Source organism: Typopeltis vanoorti, chromosome 9 (genome assembly GCF_054136105.1).
Source record: "Typopeltis vanoorti isolate ZY-2024b chromosome 9, IOZ_Tvanoo_1.0, whole genome shotgun sequence".
Lineage (NCBI taxonomy): Eukaryota > Metazoa > Arthropoda > Arachnida > Uropygi > Thelyphonidae > Typopeltis > Typopeltis vanoorti.
Genome location: NC_143557.1, coordinates 73,529,698 through 73,553,134, shown reverse-complemented (window position 1 = coordinate 73,553,134; position 23,437 = coordinate 73,529,698). Strand labels below are relative to the sequence as shown.

At 37.2% G+C, this 23,437-nt stretch overlaps 1 protein-coding gene across 3 annotated transcripts in view; it reads right to left on the bottom strand.

The window, feature by feature from the left end:
* LOC150103156 (AP-1 complex subunit gamma-1-like) overlaps positions 1-23,437 on the bottom strand; it is a 418,791-nt gene that overhangs the window by 122,436 nt on the left and 272,918 nt on the right. For all 3 annotated transcript variants that reach the window (XM_090398388.1, XM_090398390.1, XM_090398391.1), the window contains 2 exons: positions 20,764-20,818; positions 4,164-4,379 (listed from right to left, as the gene is read on the bottom strand). In XM_090398388.1, the coding sequence (XP_090254514.1) occupies positions 4,164-4,379; positions 20,764-20,818 (271 nt within the window). The remainder of the gene's footprint in view (positions 1-4,163; positions 4,380-20,763; positions 20,819-23,437) is intronic.

Here is a 23,437-nt window from a genome sequence, read left to right as displayed (position 1 = left end):
TGTCCTCTAAGAGTGGAGGCTTTGGAAGACAGTGACACAAATGATTTTGAAAGCATATGGTGTGAGGTAGACGTGCACAAGACAGGATATTTAGTGAGGTATTGCTACAAACCAAGGAGCACAGAGGGTGGGAACCAGGAGATGTTTAGACAGTTGAGCTTGGCAAGTGCAAGAAGAATGATTGTTATGGGAGAATTTAAATACAGCAGTATAAATTGAGGAGAGGAAGATGCATGTAGCAATAAGGGAATGGAATTTCTAGAATTCTTCAGGGACAAATGTCTTAGGCAACATGTAATAGAGGGAACAAGAGGTTCAAGAGTTTTGGATTTGGTCATAGCATCAGCAGAGTTGATAATAACTGAGACGACATCTCTCTCTCCCACCAGTTGGAGAGAGTGACCACGTGGTTTTGACTTGGAAGATGAATAGACATGCAGGAGTATCCAAGAGACGGGAACATATTTGTAATTATAAGGCAGGTGACTATAATAGGCTTAGATATCAACTTGGGGAAGTTTCATTGAGGGAGGAATTGGAAGGCTGGCATATCATTAGTGCTTGGGAAATTGTGAAGGAATATTTGTTAGCAGCAATAGTAAGCTATATTCCACGAGCAAAGAAGAGAACACAATTTGGTGTAAAGTGGATGACAAACAATATCAAGGGATAGGGCAGGTTCGGGGTTTAGAGGTGCAGGAGGAGGAGCGTGTGTTGAAAATACTGAGTACTGGATTTCAGTAAAGCTGTGGGACTGGATGGGATTCTGCCATGGGTTTTGAGAGAATGTGCTAAAGAACTGACAGCTCCTTTGACCTGGCTTTTGAATGAAAGTCTTGCTATGGGAAAGGCACCCAGGGAATGAAAGGAAGGTAAGATAGTGCCATTGCATAAGAGAGGTAGCAGACTGAAAGTGTCTAATTATAGGCCAGTTTGTGTGTCATCAGTAGTTGTTAAGATCTTGGAGAAATTAGTGAGAAACCGTATATAGCACTGGGCAGATGAGGATAATGTTATCTGTGAGAATCATCGTGGATTTGTTAAGGGGTGCTCTTGTTTTAGTAATGTGCTAGCCTTTTTTAATAAAGTTACAAGAGCAGTAGATGAGGGAAAGGCATATACTGCCATTTTCTTGGATTTAGCAAAGGCATTCGACAGGGTGCCACATGATAAACTGATATTTAAGTTGCAGCACATGGGTCTGGATGTCAGATTGGTCAACTGAATTCAGGATTGGCTGTCCAATAGGTATCAGAGAGTTGTGTATGGTGGGGCAGTTTCAAGGAGGCAGAAGGTTACAAGTGGGGTCCCACAGGGCTCAGTAATGGGACCTATATTGTTTAACCTTTATATCAATGACATTGTCAGTGGATTGCAGGGGGATATTCAGCTGTTTGCAGATGATGTGAAGCTGGGAAGGGTTATTAGTAATAGTGCAAATGTGGTAGCCCTGCAAGAGGATTTGAATAAGCTAGACAGATGGGCAAATGAATGGGGGAATTGATTTAATGCAGCAAAATGTAAGGTCTTGAGGTTTGGGATGCTTCATACTCTATTGGAGGAGTTGTACTGGAGGAAGTAGGAGGAGACAAGAGATCTGGGGTTGATGATTGATAGAAACCTGAAATTCAGGGGACATATTGCAAAGGTGGTGAAGGTAACACAGAGATTGCTGCAATACTGAGGACGCTGACCTGCAGAGATAAAAGAGTTATTATTCCGTTGTATAAGTCCCTGATCAGACCACACTTGGACTACTGTTCTCAGATTTGGTCTGCAGGATTTGAAGGGGATAAATTAACTGTAGAAAGGGTACAGAGGCAGAAAATAAAGATGGTTTCAGGACTGTACAATGTTAGTTATGAGGATCGGCTGAGGGAATGTGGACTGTAAAGTTTGGTAGATAGAAGGAGAGGTGATATGATTGAGATTTTTGAACTGTTGAGAGGTGGTTACAGGGTTGATACTGGGGAGTTCTTTGGCTTGGTTGAACAGCAGGAAGGAGTGATGACAAGGGGCCATCCCTGAAAGTTACAAAAGGAAGCTGTGAGCAAGAGGGTGAGGAGTGGTTTCTTTGCATGGAGGGTGGTTGAACCATGGAATGCATTGCCTGATAGAGTGGTGAGAGCGAGAATGGTCAATGAGTTTAAGGAGTGATATGATAGACTGTGTTTCCTAGTAGGGACCTCCCGCAATGAGTCTTGATAGACTTTGTGTTTCCTAGGAAGGACCTCCTGCGATGAGTCTTTTGACTCCATGGAGGCCTGAATAATAATAATGATATTTTTGGATGTCTGACAATCATTTCCTACTCCGCTATTTAGATCTCCAACAAGGACCAACTTTTCATTTTTCATTGTGTCAGCTGCTTTCTCTAAAGCCTCAAAAAATTCCTCCACTTCTACCTTAGTACAACCTTCTGTGGGACCATAGGCACAAATACGTCTCACTGTCCAGTTCTCCATTCTGATATTTGCCCACATCACTCTACTTTGAAATTGCCTGCCTTTCAAGAAGATTAGCCTCGTATTTAGTGTTGAATACTATGGCTACTCCTTCTTTTCCTTGATCCTCCTCCTCCTTTTCATTGCCTGAATAACATTTTGTATTTATAGCTCAAAAAGATCTCACCAGTTTTTGCCTTTTTTTGTTTCAGTCACCCCTATTATATTGATCTGGTACTTATCCAATTCCTGTGATGAATCCTCGTTAAAATATAATATTTCAGTCAATTGCTCTGTTAGCCTGACCCCTCTCTCTTTTTTTCTTTTTTTTTTTTTTTTAAATTAAGAGGAATGGTATCTTCAAGTTCTCTTGAGGTTAAGGCTTCCAGAAATTAACTTTTTATCATTTGGGTTTCACAACATATAATAAAATAAAACCAAAGGAAACTTTGAGAACAAAACAAAGGAAATTTCAGGAAATAAAAATAACAGGGATCCGAACATAGAAACTGGCAGAAAATCCTGCACTAACAACAAAAATGCAGAGGACTGGCAGGAACCAAACAAAGCACACAAAATGACATCATGAAACAGCACAAATGCAAAAAATAATGGGAAACAAAGGGAAGAACAAGAAGAGTATGAAATCATAAAAATGAAAATCCAGAAGTACTGTTCTAAAATCAGCTAACGCCTTTTTATTCCGTATATGGGAAGTAGGCGAGGCCATTTAGCCCTATCTAACTTTTGGAGACTGAGTGGGCAGTTCAATCTCCACTGGTAGCCAATCAGAGATAGATGGCCCAAGGCTATCACTAATTAAGCGGTATACAGTGAAGAGAGACAGCTCAAATGTGCCGCCATCTTGTGGTCCCTAACACAATATATTTAATGTCTGAAAATAATGTGGGTTCTATGGTCGATTTTCTTGAGTTTGCGAGACAAAAAACCCGAGTTTCTGGGAGGAAAAACCTGCTTGCCCATGCCAGAGATCGACTAACTCGGGAACCGGTCGAAAAAAGGCTTAGAAAAATTTCCTCTAGTCGCCGACTAGACTCGAAACCAAGTCTTCCTTCGTGTGGCCAAGCATCGTGGTGTGCAAATGCCACATCCACTGAGCTACACAGGCTCTAGAAGTACTGTTTAAATATTGAAATATTAAATTGGCTTAAATTAATCATTTACCTGAAATCTTCATAATAAACTAAATATTTACAGGCCATAATAGCAAAATTAAAAGTAACCCGAAAACTTCTATAGTCAGTCAACAAAAATGATGAACATTAGTCTGTATCACTTATTCTACATTAGCCTAAGGAGAGGGAAAGTGAGAGACAAAACTGGTGTCGATGTCAGCTTCCTGATTGGATAGACCAATTTTCCCTCTAAGCAGAGAAGCACATATGCAAGTCATGATGTTTTCTGAGAGGTAGTTGGGCTGGCTCGGGTAACCTTGAGTCAGGGAGAAAGGGACTTTATGATTTTATGACGAAATATAAGCTTCCAAAATATAAAAAAATGGAAAGTTACTTAATATTATTCAACTTAAAATATAATTGTAGATGAAATATACATAACTTGGTTACAACTGAGATTATGAATATTTATATATTTTTATGTAGTTTTTGCTGTTTCATATTACAGAAGCAATATGAAACAGCAAAAACCAGTATACATAAAATAACTGACAATTTGAAGAGTTAAAACTAAGTTACTTACAGTAACTGATTCGCCTTCAGAATCAACTGAAGAATTCAAAAGATCACCAAATTCACCAATACACCAGGCTGCAACTTGCAATAATGGCTGACAAGCCTCAAGATCACCAGAAAGTTGCTGCCATAATTGTTGCACTGTGTATGCATGCAGTGTGCTGCTTTCTGAAATCAGCTGAATTAGATTACCAACAACATCATCTCGTACATAGTTCCCAGCCTAAATTATAAAACCAAAATCAGAATGTGAGCCACAAAAATAAAATTTTGATTAAAACAAAAACGTTTTAATAATTCTTGGAATTTAAAAACATGTACAACGCAATTTTCAGCAAGGAAAGGATCCACATGTTATTTAAATAAATATTTTTCTAATTTTTGCTGATCAATCACAAGTGTTTTGGAATTATTAACATCCCTATAATGAATAACAACAAGTTTCCAGAAAACCATATAAATTTAGGTGGTAAATGACTTTCAAATCCTAGTGTGATACCACATAATATTTATTTCAAGCCTGAAGCAGCTTAAAAGTATTACATTTAGTCATTAGTAGTTCTCAGAATAATTAACTATTAATTGTATCATCTGCTGAACTAATATGCTACAGGTTTCCCATGTTATATAAATTTCACAAATTACACCAGACAACAAAATTTTTACAAAAGTCCTGCCCAGATTAATTTAGTCATTTCTTATAGATTTTGAGGTACGGAATATGACAATGAAAATACAAAATTGGCTACGGTTTGAGAGATCTGCAATAGTGTCTTATATAATATAGTAATATGTACTTATCACATATACCAGTAAATGTTCACTTCTATGTCTGACATACGTCGCTTGTTTAGCTGCTCAGAATCATCTCAAGTGAGCATCCAACATGGAAGTGGACCACTTTCCCTTGTATCATTTCTCCGTTGTTGCAATTTCCTGATAAATGCTCACCATGCTCACACTAACCATGTCGCAGTTGTCAGGGAAGAAATCCAAGTAGGAATAAAGCAAGTGTATCTTTAAGGACATATTGCTGCCCAAGTTTGTGATACAGAGACAAGTCTTCAACCAGTTCCTTGTAGTTTTCTGCCCTGACATTTCTGAGGAAGTTAGTTGACACCAGACAAATTGTGTCCCAAGCTTTTTTCTCATCACCCTGTAAAGCAGGTTGTTGAACATCTCGCCAATGAAGATCTCTTGGATCTGAGGAGCCATAAGAACTTTTTAATTTTTGCTTCGCTGAGTCTAGGAAATTTGTCAGCCAGGTACTTGAAAGCTGATACAATACGATGCATGGCTTTTTTTTATTTTTTTTAACCAGACCAAGTTTGATGTGTAGGAGTGGTAGCAGAATTTGTGCGTTTCTGCCAGTGCTGGATATTGCACATTCTTCTCTCTGACCTTCAGAGATTTCCTTGCAGGCCAGTTTCTCTTCACATAGTGCGAAGTCCTATGTGAAGTGCCCAATTCACACAAAAAAAAACAGCAGTACTTTGTATATTCCAGCTGCAGACCCATCAACAGAAAGACTATCGTCGAATCACCACAGAGATGGCAGCTGTACTTGCTGATTTGAGCACAGTCCAACAGGAATCGATGGAATCCGTGTGTTGAGGCTTAAGTGCTATGAAGATATCATGTTGGCAGGTTAATGGAATATTTTCAGCACTGGGAAAGGATTAAAACTAATTTTAATGCTTCCAATATTTCATCTGTCACTGAGACATCTTCAGGGACTAAAAATAACTCTTGTAACACACACACAAATACAACACAATATTTTAGAGCCACCCAAGTGAAACATGTGGGTGGCTCTGAAGTCCAATCTAGGTGGTACACCCTTCTATGGGCTTTTGTAGGTGGCTTTGGATGTAAAGTGGGACATCTGATAATTAATGTTTCCCAAATTTTGGGAAGTTTTATACAACCATATTTATTTAAATTCAGTTGATTTCTGAGTGCCACTGCAGATTCTAAAAACAGTCTTTCTTTTTTGAATTTATTATGGTGGAGAATGGTGGTTTTTCTCTAGGAGATCCTGTGAGTTGTATCCAAAACAAAGTCTGCAAGGCCAGATTGATCATGGTCGTGATTGCAGATGTATGATTTGTGTTCCTCTAAATGGATGGTTGCCTGTCTGTTCAAAGTAAGCCAGCTTGCAGGAACAGGGTACTCTATATACTCCAGGCACTGAAAGAGGAGGGAGCTGATCTTTGATAGAACGGATAAGGGTAGTAAGTTTACAATGGGGCTTAAATGCTGTGTGGAGGTTGTACTTTTTAAGGACCTATTTTTATTTTTATTTTTTGATGTACCACGGTGTAGGGTATGATGATGGCATTTCTAAAGTCCTTCTGAAGAGATGGCTGGGGAATGGGGGAGGAACTGATTATTGAATTGTGTTGTTGCAAAAGTTATTTGTAATCCCTGAAGATGTCTCAGTGACAGACCAAATATTGGAAGCATTAAAGTTTGTTTTAATCCTTTCCCAGTGCTGAAAATATTCCATCAAACCCATGAGGAACATATGGAAGCCAGTTTCCATTATGCAGCAACACCACCTTGAGATACAATTTCAATAGTCGCCATTCATGCAGGTCATGTTTGATTTGAGGGGCATTCATCAAGCCATTTACATCATAGCAAAACACAAAAGTCGTCTTTCTTTCAAAAGTAAAGCACAAACTGCTCATGACAAGTGTGAAACGAAGGCACTCAGACATTTTCCTTGAGAAGATCCCATTGTAGAAGTCTTTATCCCAGTAACTCTGCTTTGGCCTTGGACAGCTCCAGATCGTGAATAAGATCATTCAGTTCTTCTTGTGTGAGAATGTGTGGAGTAGACGATGACCTGTAGCCAACATATGGATCATCATTAGACACCGAAGGCTCAGGAGAACTCTACATTGGTTCACTTCCGTCCTCATCATCCTCTGAATATGGAAAATTCTTTTGAGGGGGGGGGGGACAGGAAGTCCTCCGCCATGCAGAACTGGTCAGAGAGCAGGTGGATCAAGGTTCACCAGTTTCCACTCTGTTGGCAGGGTGTGGAGGCAGCCTAGTGAATGCTTGTTACCACAGTGTTGTACCCACAGTAAAGTTTGGTGGTAGTGGAGTAATGGTGCAGGGTGCATTCAGCTGTTTTGGAGTGGTACCACTGGTCATTGTCCGTGGTTCCACAAAGGCAGCTCAGTACTCAATAATTTGGATAATCAAGTGATATCTACACTGTCGAGTTTTTATGGAATGGACCTGTGTTACTATCAAGATGACAATGCTCCATGCCACAAAATGCTCCTGCAGTTATGGAATGGTATGAAGAGATGAGTGTTAAATGACTGCCCTGGCCTATGGAATGAATTGGAGCAGAGACTGAGGTCCAGAGCAGCGTGTCCTTGATCTGTCATTGAGCCCAGTGCTGCTCTGATGGAGGAATGGAGACAAATTCCACCTGATGTCTGCTGCACATTGGTGGAAATCCTCCCTCAAATGGTGAAAGAGGTGATCAAAGCCAAAGGTGGACATACACGATATTAGGGTTCACCTGCTGGTATCAATTGCAAATTGCTGAAGTGTCCAGACAATCATTGGTAGATAGTGAATTTCTTAATACTTGAATGGTGTGCCCTAGAATTTTACTAATTAGTTTTAGTGTGCCTTAAGATAAAAAAAAAAAAAGGTTGAAACTGCTGCCCCACCTTAAAAGAACCTTGGAACAAATAGCAAGGATTCTTCATAAATCTATATGCTTCTTTCAAGCTGGCTCGGAAACCGTCTTCCTTCCTACCATCAATGTAGGATACATTACCACCTCTTGCTTACCAGGTGTCTATCAAGTACCCTCCTCATGTCATCTTTCCTATTTTGGACAGACTGGCCATTCTGCCTTGATTAGAATTGAAGAACATTAAGACTATATTACTTTTTCGAAATCTGGCAAATCTGGCCCTGCTTCTCCACTATGACACTAGGCACAGAGTTCTTTGGAACAAGACAAAACTTCTTCACTCCAGCAAGTTCAAATTTGAACGTCTTTTCCTTAAAACATGTGAAATGTTAAGAAATCATCCAAACCTGAACCAATCAGACTGAATGCCAATATCCAAGTTTTGGGAAGTGATTCCTATTAATTGTTTGTAGTTTTTTTTAATAAATTAATTAATATTTTTTTTTAATCTACGCAACTTACTACAATTGTTCCATTGAACTCTAATAGTGCAATATCATGTACTTCAGCTGTGTCCGAGAAATGAACTAATATATGCATGATTTATGACTCATTCTGATTCATCTTTTCAATCTAGTTAATGGTCTATCTCCTTGATGATGTCCACATAATGACAGATGAAATATTGGAGTTTTTGAATAAATTCTATATAATTTGTTACATGTAAGCCGTGAAACTTACTTTAATATGTCTAGTGCACATGTTCCATTAAAGCTATTAATTAAAAATCATCTATGTTAATGAAAATTAACTATTATTTAGATATTGGTCAAGTGTAGGTGAATAACTAATTTAATTACCAACTAGTTTCGCCGGCTTGTGCTGTCGGCTTCATCAGGGTACAATCAGGAAAGCAAAGAAACGAAAATTACAAGCTAAACATTAACTGACAATTCTATTTCGATAACAAAATAGTAGTGCGCGTGAAACAATACGTGTGTCGTGGATACATGATTTACTTGTCGAGATGCATTTTGTAGTTTGCACTGAAGTTCATTTCTGTGTGTTTATTGATCTAATTAAAGTCTTCCATATTTAATCTGGTAGGATTAAACCTTGATTCCTGTTGAGGTTATTTGTGGAACGGGTGACTGTAGCAGCTTCTTTGAAGATTCTGGAACGGTAGTTGTCTTCTGTATATAGCGTAACCGGTATATGGCTACCGGAACAATCATGCGAACTATAAATCAGCCTTCTTCAAGGCCAGCTTTTAAGACAACTTCAATAAATATTGAAGGACTGTCATCCAAAAAGGAAGTTTTATTAGCAGATATGTGTGATACACGCAAATGTGATGTTTTAGTTATCCAGGAGACACATCGAGGAGTAAACAGCAGTGGACCAAAAATTCATGGCATGAAATTAGTAGCTGAGAGACCACACGAGCAATACGGTAGCGTTATATTTGCTAAACCAGACTTGGATATTAAATCTATACATATGACATCGCATAATAATATAGAGATATTAACCATCAAGATCAAGTCCTGCACAATCACATCGGTATATAAGCCACCTAATGAAGATTTCGTCTTCAAAGAACCTGCCAACTTTAACACCCAGAAGGTTAAAATAATACTCGGAGACTTTAATTGTCAGAGTTTAACATGGGGCTACAAAATGATTGACAGGAATGGTGCTGAGCTGGAAAACTGGGCTGAGAGAGAAGGACTGAAGCTTATCCACGATCCCAAGTTAAGACCATCATTCAATAGTGGAAGGTGGAGAAGAGGATATAATCCAGATAACATCTTTATCAGTGAACAAGTAGCCGTGCAAGCGACGAAGATAATAGAAGAGCTGATACCAAGAACTCAGCACAGACCTGTTACTTGTGAAGTCAGAACCGTTATCAATCCAGAGATAGTACCTTTTAAGCGACGGTTTAATTTTAAAAAAGCAAGATGGGATGAATTTGCGAAGGAACTCGATCAGACAGTAAACACTCTTGAAGCGGATCCAAGTAACTATGAAGAGTTCGTGAATACCATCAAAATAGTATCTCAGCGGCACATACCACGAGGGTGCAGAACTCAATATATCGCTGGACTTAATGAAGACCAGATGGAACAACTAAAAGAATATAAAATCAGATATGACAAGGATCCTTTTGCTGTAGACACAATTGAGGCAGGCGAAAAACTGATGGACAAATTCACGGATGGTAGAAAGAGGAGATGGATGAAGCTACTGCAGGATTTGGATATGAAACAGAACAGCAGACGAGCATGGAAACTGGTGAAGAATTTAAGCAACGATCCAACTAAAACTCCAGTTTACGTAACAGAGGTCACGCCAAACCAGATTGCTCACCAGCTCTTATTGAATGGCAGGACAGACAAGAAGAATCTGAAAACTAATCTTACGCACATTAAAGAAGCTGAGACTAATTCATTAGCCTTTCCGTTCTCCGAAGAAGAACTAAGAAAAGCTATATGTCACCTGAAAGAGAATAGAGCTGCTGGCCCAGACGACATTTGGACAGAACAGATAAAGCGCTTCGGTCCGGTAACCATCCAATGGCTGGTGAAATTGATGAATAGGTGTGTAGAATCTCTTCAGTTGCCCAAATTATGGAGGAAAGCTCAAGTGGTAGCTTTACTTAAACCAGGAAAGGAATCTACAGAGTTGAAGAATTTTTGCCCTGTTTCTCTCCTCTGCCACTTGTATAAAGTTTTTGAACGAATGATTCTGGAAAGAATAGCAGCAAACATTGACGAGAAACTTATACCCAAGCAAGCCGGTTTCCGTTCCGGAAAGTCCTGCTGTGGCCAAATTCTGAATCTCACGCAGCACATCGAAGATGGTTACGAGAAGAAACTTGTGACTGGAGCAGCTTTTATCGATCTTTCAGCAGCATATGACACTGTTAATCACAAGAAACTGTTGGTCAAGCTGTACCATATAACAAAAGATTTTCACCTCATGAATGTAGTTAAAACCATGCTCCAGAATCGACAATTCTACGTAACTTTGCAAGAAAAGAAAAGCAGTTGGAGAAATCAGAAGAATGGTTTACCTCAAGGAAGCATATTGGCCCCGATGATCTACAATATTTATACTAACGATCAGCCAACCCATCCAAAAGTGAGGAGGTTTATCTATGCCGACAACACAGTTATATGCAGTCAAGCAAGAAGTTTTGAAGAAGTTGAGAAGAGGTTGACGGAAGCCTTAGAAATACTCTCCAATTACTATGAGACCAATTGCCTGAAACCTAATCCAAACAAAACTCAGGTATGCGCTTTCCATCTGCACAACAGGGAAGCAAAACGCCAGTTAAACATTGTCTGGAGAGGAAAATGCCTCGAACACTGCAGCAATCCCAAATATCTTGGAGTTAAGCTGGATTGTACATTGTCGTATAAGGTACATTGCCAGGAACTAAAAGGAAAAATCTATGCAAGAAATAACATCATAAGAAAAATGACTGGCACAACGTGGGGAGCTCAACCAGAGGTACTTCGCTCGACAGCTTTGGCATTGTGTTTTGCTGCAGGGGAAGTATGCTGCCCCAGTGTGGGTGGCATCCGCCCATGCGAAACACGTGGATGTGGCTTTAAATGATACCATCAGGATCATAACCGGATGCCTAAGACCAAACCCAGTCAACAAGCTGTATTCCTTAGCAGGCATAGCGCCACCAGGCATCAGATGTCAAGTGGCCGGTGAGATGGAGAAAAAAAAAGCAGATGACAGACGAAAGACATCCAATGTGCGGCCATATCATCACGGCTCCTCGACTCAAATTGAAGCATAGTTTTATACAAAGAACTAAACCATTGATCCATAAACCTGGGTAGCAATGCCTTGTTCTATGGAGGGAATCGGTTCAACTTCAAGAAGCCCCCATAATTAAAGAAGAGTTAACCAAGGGATATCACCTACCCTATAGCACCTGGAGGACTCTGAACCGTCTTAGAGTGGGAGTGTCCAGATGCAGAAGTAACCTGATGAAATGGGGGTTATGATGATAGCTGTGACTGCGGAGACGCCCAAACTGACGAACATCTTTTATGTTGTCCAGATAATCGATGTGTGCTCCACGGATGACATTCTGATGGTCAATGACAAGGCGATACAAGCTGCTGTTTTTTGGATGGAGAGGATATGATTGGTGTTCCGGACTCGGAAAGTAAAAGTAAGTATGGCATAAGACTTTTATTCCATTTAATAATATGGTTGGTTGTAGAGAAGTGGGAAGAAAGGCCAGAAATATCTTGTCTGTTGTTTCTAACATAGCTGATATGTTCCTTTTGTCTCACTTCAAAGCTTCTAGACGTCTGACCAATGTAACTTAGATCACAGGAACAAGGGATGTTATAAACTCCTGCATGTTTGTAGAAAGGATTGAAACCTTTTGGTGATCTTAGAAATTTCTGGATAGTTTCAACTGGCTTGAAGGTCACTCTAATATTGTGTGGTTTCAAGAAGCAAACTAGTTTTTTGGAGATGGTACCAACGTATGGAATAGTTATAGTAGTTATATAATGGGTGTCATCATGTTGCCTTTGTGGTATATCAGAGAAGAGAATCTTGTTAACAAGTCCTCTAGGATAGCCATTTAGGAGTAGATTGTTTGATCTTTTATTTAATTCCTCTTGTAGATCATTATGGTCTGTTGTGAATTGTATAGCTCTTTTCTTTAGCACATGAATAATGCTGAGTTTTTGGGAGATGTGGCGTGATGAGCTAAAGTTTAGATAATGCCCAGTATTTGTTGGTTTTCTATAAACCGATAAGTTAACACTGTTATTTTCTTTATTATGACGTCTAGGAATGGTAGTTGTTTGTCCTTTTCAAGATCTAGTGTGAATTTGATAGTATGGTGGAACATATTGATTTTGTTTAGGTAATCTAATATCTCTTCCTTTTTGTAGTTCCAAATGATAAAGATGTCATCAACAAATCTGAACCATGCCTTAGGTTTTGGATTAATTTGAGATAAGATTTTACTTTCAAGATCTTTCATAAATAAGTCAGCACGAGAGGGGGCTGCCCATGGCCAATTTGGTTAATTGTTTGTAAATTGTTTTCTTCCATACGAAATAGTGAGAAGATAGACAGTGGCTAAACAATGAAGAGACGTCTTGTGGGAATAAATTGTCTAAGATGTTGATAACTTCGACCACTGGAATGTTGGTAAACAGGGAAGTGATATCAAGGCTGGCAAGTATATCATTTTCAGAGATAGAGATGTTTTTTAATTTTTCTATAAAATGTTGAGAGTTTTTAATATAAGTATCTGAATTATGGATGTGTTGTTGTAGAATTTTAGCTAGATATTTTGACAGTAAATAGGTTGGAGAGTTGATTCCATCCACTATTGGGCGTAATGGGGAGCCATCCTTATGTACTTTTGGAACACTGTATAGTCTAGGAGTTAGAGGATGCATAGATTTTAACTTTTTAATTAGATCTGTAGGCCAGTTTGTCATCTGACATAATAATTCATTGTTATCATTATTTTTTAATGTTTTTAATGGTTTTTTAATGTAGGATTTGTGTTAAGTACATTACAGACAGATGTATCCGATAAAAGATTGTTGAGTTTGTCTTCACAATCTTTTGTGTTTAAGATGACAGTGCTGTTTCCTTTGTCCGCCTTAAGTATGATGATACCCTTGTTGTTCTTTAAGTTGAATAGCGTTCTTTTTTCCATAGGGGTGACATTGGTGTGAGGAGATCTTGAAGGAGACAAGAGGATTATGATGCTTTGCAACCTAAGGTCATTAGCTGTAAGTTGTGGTAGTAGTGATATTGCATTCTCTAAATTGCAGATGAAATCTACTTTAGGTATTACAGTAGATAAGGCGAAATTGAAGCCTTTTTTGAGAATAGTGGTCGTGGGTTTAGTTAGTATGTGCTTAGATTGGTTAATGATCACTTTGTTGTCCAGTATAGAAGGTTTTATCATAACTTGTGTAAATCATATTATCTAGAACTTGCCAAATATCTTCATCCGCAGTATTAGAGATGTCTGTGAAGAACTCATAGCATTTTGAGTCTATTTGGCTTAAAGTAAGTCTTGTATGATGTACTCTTTCACGTAAAAGAGAGAGAGAGAGATGTTTTATGATAAATGTGTTTAGCTTGTCTTGAATTAAAAAGCTGTCTGTGACATAGGAACTTTGGGATAACATTGTTGTCTCGATGTCTTTTTAAAAAAGTTAGGTGATTTAAACACTTGGCTTTTTTACACTTTAAAAGTTCAAGATGACATACCTTCCATTTAGTGATCTGATCAATCCTGTTCATATGAGAAATTGTTAATTCTTGACCACAAAGATTAATGAAAATTAACTATTATTTAGATATTGGTCAAGTGTAGGTAAATAACTAATTTAATTACCAACTAGTTTTGCCAGCTTGTGCTGTCGGCTTCATCAGGGTACAATCAGAAAAGCAAAGAAATGAAAATTACAAGCTAAATGATAACTGACAATTCTATTTCAATAACAAAATAGTAGTGCGTGTGAAACCAGCTCGCCTCCTAAAACCACACAATATTAGAGTGACCTTCAAGCCAGTTGAAACTATCCAGAAATTTCTAAGATTACCAAAAGATTTCAATCCTTTTTACAAACATGCAGGAGTTTATAACATCCCTTGTTCCTGTGGTCTAAGTTACATTGGTCAGATGTCTAGAAGCTTTGAAGTGAGACAAAAGGAACATATCAGCTATGTTAGAAACAACAGACAAGATATTTCTGGCCTTTCTTCCCACTTCTCTACAACCAACCATATTATTGAATGGAATAAAAGTCTTATGCCATATATAGAAGAAAACTACCATTCCAGAATCTTCAAAGAAGCTGCTGCAGTCGCCCGTTCCACAAATAACCTCAACAGGAACCAAGGGTTAATCCTACCAGATAAATGGAAGACTTTAATTAGATCAAATTAAAGCACTACTAGTTTGTTATTGAAATAGAATTGTCAGTTAACGTTTAGCTTGTAATTTTCATTTCTTTGCTTTCCTGATTGTACCCTGATGAAGCCGACAGCACAAGCTGGCAAAACTAGTTGGTAATTAAATTAGTTATTCACCTACACTTGACCAATATCTAAATAATAGTTAATTTTCATTAATATTTGTGATCAAGAATTAACAATTTCTAATCATCTATGTTTGTTAATTAATTCAGTAGAGAATTTATTTTATTTTTAAATTTATATCTGGAAAATATAAATGGATTATACTTTATAAAAACATGTTTATATCATACACAAATAATATCTGTTATAGTCATACAATCATGTCAACAATAATAATTATAATAACATTCTTAACTGAGCTAAGAAATGTAGAATGTCTTAGATTAGCTTTTAAGAGCTCAAAAAAATTAAAATTAAAGAAAAATTTTCAATCAGATATATTATACCTACCAACTGTTCATATTCATTGGCTAATTCTCCTCTTTTTTCAAGAGTAAGAAGTCTGTGAAATCAAAAATCTTTGCTTTCTCAACCTGAGATTATCTTAGCTAAACATAACAGATTTTGTAATGTTCAAAGTATAAGTAACCCTACACATTTAATTTCTTTCATAGATTTGAAGACACAGATATAACAATAGAAACAAATTTATTATGACATTTGACACTTTCATTTGAGGGGGGATTCCCCCATCTTCCCACAATGCAGGCCGTTAAGTTAAGCCACCTGACAAATTCTCTACATACAACTTGCTGATATCTATCACACATTCAATCTCCTCTAACTCACTAATTATGATCCAAACCAATCCAATCTGACCTAATTGAAATACTAAAAGGTACGTGAAAATTTGTTAAAAGTCTTATCAAATTTGAGATATCATTGTATATACATCTTTGTTTAGTAAGTATGCTATTCTGCAGTCATACATAAGTTAACTGCTGAAGTGCAACCTCTCTTAACAAATACTTAATATTACTTAATATTAAATAGAATACTTAATATTAAATCTGTTATGATAAAAGGTTGTGCTAGAAACTAAATGCAGGCCCTCACAAACCTCTCCAACAAGGGCATCTTATTAAGTTGACATAATTGGTGTAAATGAAACAAAGACCAAAACAGGTGAGACTTTTCTAAATAACAGCTACAAGATATCATATTCAAGCAATAATGATCAAAGAAAGGAAGGAATAGCTAAGGTCTTCAGCACAAATAAACATGGAGATAATTGCATGTCTTTGTAAAGGGTAGGTCCTGTCTTAGTAACTTATTCATATTTTATAATAAAGTGACAGCAGAATTAGATAAATGTCATGGTTACAGCATGATAGTGCTTGAATTTGAAAGGGATTTGAAAGAATGCCACATGGAAAACTATTACAAAAACTGGAGAGGATGAGAAAGGATATGAGGCTAGTAGTTTGGATAAAGGGGGGGGGGGGCTGATGAACAGACACCTGAGGGTAATATATGGAGTGGGGTCTAGGAGAATGATGGAGACTAGTGGAGTACATCATGGTTTGGCACTAAGGCCACTACTCTTTATTTTGTATATAGGGAAAGATTTAAGAGGGGATATTCAATTGTTCACTGATGAAGCACAACTGGGAAGGGCAATAGTTGATAAAGGTGATGTAGATATCTTGCAGGATGATTTAAATAAATTGGCATTGTGGGCAAGGGATGACGATTATAAATTTAATGCTGCCATATATATGGTTATGTGCTACAGGTTGAAAAGGTTGCATATGGTGTATCAAATGGATGGTATTGGTTTGAAGGAAATTGATGAGGCTAGGGACTTGAGGATAATGGTGGACAAAGAGTTAAAGTTCAGAGGGCATATTGCAAAAGGTTGTAAAATAGTTCAACAAATTACTTGGTTGTTGAAAAACATGCTAACTAGTAAAGATGTGGAGGTTATTATCCATCTTATAAGACTATGGTTCAGTCACATTTTAAATACTGCACACAGATTTGGTCACCTGAGTTTCTTGGGATGTAGGAGGTAGTCAAAAAGATTCAGAGATGAGTGACTAAGATGGTGACAGGTCTGTAGAATACTCCCTATGAGGATAGATTGAGGGTTTACGGGTTACAAAAGTTTAGTTGATAGGCAGAAAAGAGGGGACATGATAAAAACTTTTAAGATATTAAAGGGGTTTTATAGAAATGATGCACGTGAAAATTTTCAATATATGACAAATTGTCAGAGAACTAGGGGCCATCCATGGAAGTTATGTAAGAGTGTGGTTTAGTAGGGGTGTACAGACCATATTTTTTGCATGGAGAGTGGTGAGTGAATGGAATGGATTGCAAGAATTGGTTCTGAGTTCCCTAATGGTGTATGGATTCGAGGAGTGGAATGATAGGATATGTGTATATGATGGCTGATTTGGGTCTCATGCGATGAGTTTCTGGACCCCCACGGAGATGCAGTAAATAATAATCTTCAAGAAAAGTAGGCAATATCAAGCAGAGTTATGTTGGGAAACAATAAAACAGGGAATTCAAACAAAGAGACTTATTTTTATCTATGGTCCAACAAAAGATTCTATTAAGGAAGAAATGAAGGAATTTTTCAAGTCAACAGAGAAAGCAGCTGAAAAAGACAAAAGGTAAAGCTGGTTCTTGTTGGTAAATGATTACTAGACATAGAAATGTCTTGGAAAAATTTGGAGAAAAGGATAAAACTAATGATGATGGTAAGTACCTGTTAGATTTCTGTTCAGGACAAGGACTAATTATTACCATGTTTCAACATAAAGATGAGCACAGATTCACATGGAGAGAAGATACAAAGAATAAGAAATGTCTCATTGACTATGTTATTGTGAACAAAGCAATAGCAGCCGAGTACCAGTAGTAGCGAAAGCAATTCACAAGTGAATGATTATCCTATGCTGGCACTCAATGATGTTAGACAGAATGAAGTTTACAGCTGTAAATTTTTTTCTATCCAACATCATAGGGAGTCGAGATAGAAAGAAATTCAAAGATGTTCGGCTGGAGTCAGTCTTAAAATGAATGCCCCAAATTATTGGTAAATTAATTCATCCATACATACATATTGGGATTTAGGAAGCATGTTATTGCTGCTGATAATCCCAAAATTGTCTCTGAGATCTGTAACTACTTAGAATTAAATGGATCATTATAGCAAACCATGACTGGAAGGCAATACTTTGGAAATCTCATGAAAAAGACAGCCAGAGTGATAAATTGCCAGCTTGAAAGTGACTTCCTGGCATCATTCTTTTTATCTAACTCCAAATTTTTCTGGAACACTAAATTATATGCCTGTCATTGACTTCTACCAGAAAGACAAAAGAATCTTGAAATACTGGATACAAAAAGATGACAACAATCAAGCCATCAACCTACTATCTTCATCAGTGCTTTCTGAAGTAATGGAGAGGATCACCAACAGTCAATTTCATGTGAAATACTGCCACATAATCAGTGACCACAAATATATTCTTCCAATCAAGATCCACAGATCTCCTCCCTCACATCTTCCACCCCTTGAGATATGTCATGGAAAGGTTACGAAAAAGTTGTGCTGTTGCACTTAACATTTCCAACTATTTGATAGTTTGGCACTGCAGGATTTTCTTAGCGAACTACTTTATGATTTGTTTTCCACTCTTTGTAACTGGATTGTCAGTTTTCTTTGTATGTTATGTTAGAGGGTGTTCTCTCCCTCCATCATAACACAGTGAATGATTAGATCATGTGAAAACTTGTGCATGCTCAAACACCTCAAGCTTCAAGATAATCTACTATCAGTGCCCTCCATAGTGATCTCCATACCATCCTTCAATGGGATAACAACCTAATCACGCTTAATACTTCCAAAACACAATTTTATCTTTTCTCACAAAACAAGACATTTCTTTTCCCCTTGATAATGATCAGCTTAACAGTTAAGACCAAATCTCATTGCTTGGACTGACATTTACTTCCAGCCTTTCTCAGTATAACGACATCCTCTTCTTCAAAATAACTTAGCATTATTTTTCACTGAGGACGTTACATTTCATCTACCCAGATATCAACTCTGTACAAATCTGCTCAACATTAGAATACTGTTCTCATATTTTTTTGGTGGTACACCTAAGACCTCTAAAAATTCTAAATGCTGTTCAGAAGAGGGAAGTTTGGCTAACCCTCGCTCACAGATTCTCTAGCCACCATCTCTCACACAGTTTCTGCATTGCGGCTTTTGTCCCCATTTCTGCTAAACCTAAATAATACGAACAGCTGCTCATATCCTTTTATAGTTGAACTGCTGATTCCCTTCATTTTTCATTACATTCACCTCAGTTCTGCAAAACAACCTTCCACAAAGTATTTCCCAAAGACTACAATCTCTAGCAACTCAAAAGAATATCAACAAATTACTTTTTTCTTGACCTCTGCCCACACATGGCATTGATGTTCTATAGGCTTTTTGGTCTCTTGCATATGGACACGACATATATACGAGATGTGATCAAAAAAGTATGGTGAATGCTAGAATTCAAACAAGGAACTAAGAGTCGTCTCCTTGGATTGCCACACTCATTCCAGCAACTTTTTCAGACAGTTCTAGAAGTCATCTTTCTTTAGTTCTTTCAAGAACATTGTCATTGCCAATTCAGTTTCTTGTATTGATGCAAAACACTTTCATCGTCAATTTCAACTTTGGAAAGAGCTAGAAGTCACAAGGTGCTAAATTGGGCAAATATGGCAGATGAAGGCACACAGTAATTTTCTTGTCTGAAAAGAACTGTGGAATAAGAAGAAATGTGTGCAAAGAGTGTTGCTGTGATGTAAAATGAAAACATTCATCCACTTTTGCTCTCATTTTTGAGACACATTGTTCTGTAAACATTACAGTACTCCTTTATAGCATTTAGAGTCTCTAGGTATGAACTCTGCCTGCACAGTCCCTTCCACATCAAACAAGACAATCAACAGGACTTTGACAGTGGATTTCGATTAGCATGCCTTCTTCGGCTGAAGCGAGTTGAGCATTTTCCATTGTGAAATATGAATGTTGATCTCAGGATCCTAACTGTATATCCAAGATTCATCTCCTGTTATGATGTTTTGGGAAAAGTTTGTATCTGAAGTCATATGATCATGCAATTTTGATCAGAGCTTTCCATTTTCATTACAATAATGCAAAACAGAAGTACATAACTGTATTTAACTAACTGAATGAACTGATCAACTTGAAACTCATAATGTGACTAACAGACAGATCACAGCTCACATGATTACTCTCAGCTTTGCTTTCTCTCCAATAGATCAAGCAGAGTGGCTATGTTCACTGCACTTGCTGATCACACTTTGTATATAAAAACCTACTCTCCAGCCTGCAGGTTATAGATTTTCTCACTACAGGCATGGGAGTTTGGTGACTGTCTTTGCCACCTGATGTTAGAGTCACTTCCTGCTTACTTGAAACAGTTCCATGTCTCTAGAACTAGTTTTCTAGAGAATGTAAAAAAGTCAAAAATAAAAAAAATGCAATTGGCATCACATTTATAAGTGTATACTATTACTTCTTATATGATTTGTAAGCATTCATATATTCTAAGACATAAAAATTTCCACTTTTGCTGAAGAGAAAATTTTTGTAATTTATATAGCAGGATAAATTATATCCAAAATCTTGGATGGACATGTCTGGGAGTCCCACCAGAACACCTGAGCTTGGTGGTGGAGGATCGTAACCATTGGAAGTCCCTCTTACAGCTGCTGCCCCCACAACCCAATTAGGAAAGGTGAGCCTTGAAGATGGATGGATTGATGGATATAGCAGGAAGTTATAATTTATAATTTTTATGTTTAATAATATATAATTATATTATATAATTTATATAGTAAGAAATCCATAACACAGATTTCATACTATATTAATTAATAAATATTCAGGATAGTTTCTTACTGTTGTTAAAACTCTAATCATCGTGTCAATATGCCATCTTCTACTAGGAGCATACCTGAAAATATACAGAATAAATGAACATATGACCTTTGATATACAGCCTATGGGTTATTATTATTTAATTCATGAATACCATGTAAATCTAAATACACTTATCTGTTTTACAGTTTATTATTATTATTTTTTAATTACTGTAATGAAAAGGCCACAAGATAAGTATATTTTGTCTTGAATAGCATGAATTATCAACCACATTAATACTCAAGTAAGATAAACGGTTATAATAATACACTTATGAACTAACAAACATAATATCAAAGAGATGAAGACAATCTTTAGTTATATATCAGATATTATTATTATTATTCAGGCCTCCATGAAGTCAAAAGACTCATCGTGGGAGGTCCTTCCTAAGAACATAAAGTCTGTCAAGATTCATCGAGGGGAGGTCCCCCTTAAGAAACACAAAGTCTATCATGTCACTCCTTAAACTCATTGACCGTTCTCGCTCTCACCACTCCATCAGGCAATGCATTCCACAGTTCAACCACCCTCCACACAAAGAAACCACTCCTCACCCTCTTGCTCACAGTTTCCTTTCGTAACTTCCAGGGATGGCCTCTTGTAATCACTCCTTCCATATATAATACCACTGTATTTTGTACAAGCCAATAACATTTAACAGATCACTGTAAGTGGCCTGTACTAACCACTTATAGTGATATATTAATTTTGTAATAAAATTTAGCTCACTGTGGTGGGCTTGTGCAAAATCTTTTTCAAGAACATCAGATTGGTCTTGTAACTCATTTTGTAACATACAAAATGAGTTACAAGACCAAATTTTGTAACATACAAAATTTTCTGTGGTGTTAAAATTTAACACCACTGTGTCAAATAAAATCCGTATATAAGGGTGGTTTAACACCAGGCAATGAAAAGTGTCTAACCTAAATGCTTCCACAAACATATACGGATATACGGCAATTTAAATAAAGCTAAACTACATCCATGATGAATAAATTCCAATTGAAAAAGAAGTATATAGAAATTATTACAACCTACATAACCTGTTTCTTTGACAAATAAGTAGCAAAATGATTTTTTTAAAGGATCCCATGCATGATAGGCCATAAACTTATTGAGCATTTAGTACTACGGATTACATAATCGTTTTATATGCTCTATAGAGACTAAATGGAACTTTTTAAAGCCATTTCAGGCCTCCCGTAAGGGTGGTTTAACACCAGGCAATGAAAAGTGTCTAACCTAAATGCTTCCACAAACATTATGCATTACAGGGTTTGAATTCTGAACCTGCTGGGTTGGAGAAGGCAAACTATCCAACATAACTGCCACACAATTGATTAGAAAAGAACAACCTGGGATGAATGAAGAAACTGACAATACTGAATATCTGAAAAGTAATAGATTATTTTTGCTTCCTGTCAACAACTTGCTTCCATATTAATGCAAACTTAAAACAATCACAAACATCCATGTAAAAGAAGATTTGAACCCATGAGCTGTTGGTTGAAGAGCAAGTATGCATATACTGAAAAACTTCTTCTAGAACTATCCTATAAAACTTATATTTCTATCACCTTTTTTCTACTTATGAACCTACTTTTCTAACCCACATATTTTCAATCCAACCTTATATGGAGCATTCCACAGACCTGTTAACCACAATAATCACTTATTGGCAAAATCCTCTCTACCACTTCCTCATCATAAAAAACCTAGGTGAAGAAGTTCTAATCATAGAACTTCTTTATCCCTACTTCTCAGTGTGTTTTTCAATGCCCAAATGATCCTTTGAGCTATTTTATCATGTTGAACTTACAACCATTATCCTTTGCCCACAGTGCCAGTCTATTTATATCATTTTGCAGGATCTCTATGCTGCTTTCATTTACTACAGTCCTCCCTAATTTAGCATTATCAAAATATATTACCCTTCAAATTATCTCCAATATCATTAATATATGAATCAAAGTATATTAGTCATGTAGATTATAAGTGATAATTCTTTCATGCGTCTCCCACCAACAAAAGGTTGTAAACTTATAGTACATTAGTACATGGCCAAGTGTTATTGATTCTGTTCTGTCATATACCACTCTGATATCTGTACATTTGATACCTTCTTATCTATGTCATCAACTTTGTATCCATCCTCCCATCTGCACCAATTTACCCATTTGTGGTATCCTGTCAAGTGCCTTTTGCAAAGCCCACCAATAACAATATCATGTAGTAGTCATTTCCTTCATCCAACTAAACTGTCAATTTATTATAAATAAGTGAGTAAATTACTAAGCAAAGCTTGGCTTGAGGAAGGGATCTTGCCATCTCCTAATGGAGTATTATACTGCATTGGAAAATAGAAAGATCCACCCATTCTCGAATTCTGGCTTAAACAACTTTTCCAGTACTTGAACCATATTCTCCTCTCTTGAAATACTGGCAGTTTATAATTTAACACCTGTAACTTCAAGCCACCTTTATATACAGGAATATTCTGCCCTCTTTCCTCTCCTTTTGGACAATACCAGCGTCAAGACTTTTCTTGCACTCACGTTCTCATAATATGTGACCAGACATCTAAGTGCACTAGTGTACATGAAGGCACTCCCTCTAATAAGTTCAAGTATCCTTTGAGGAAGGACTC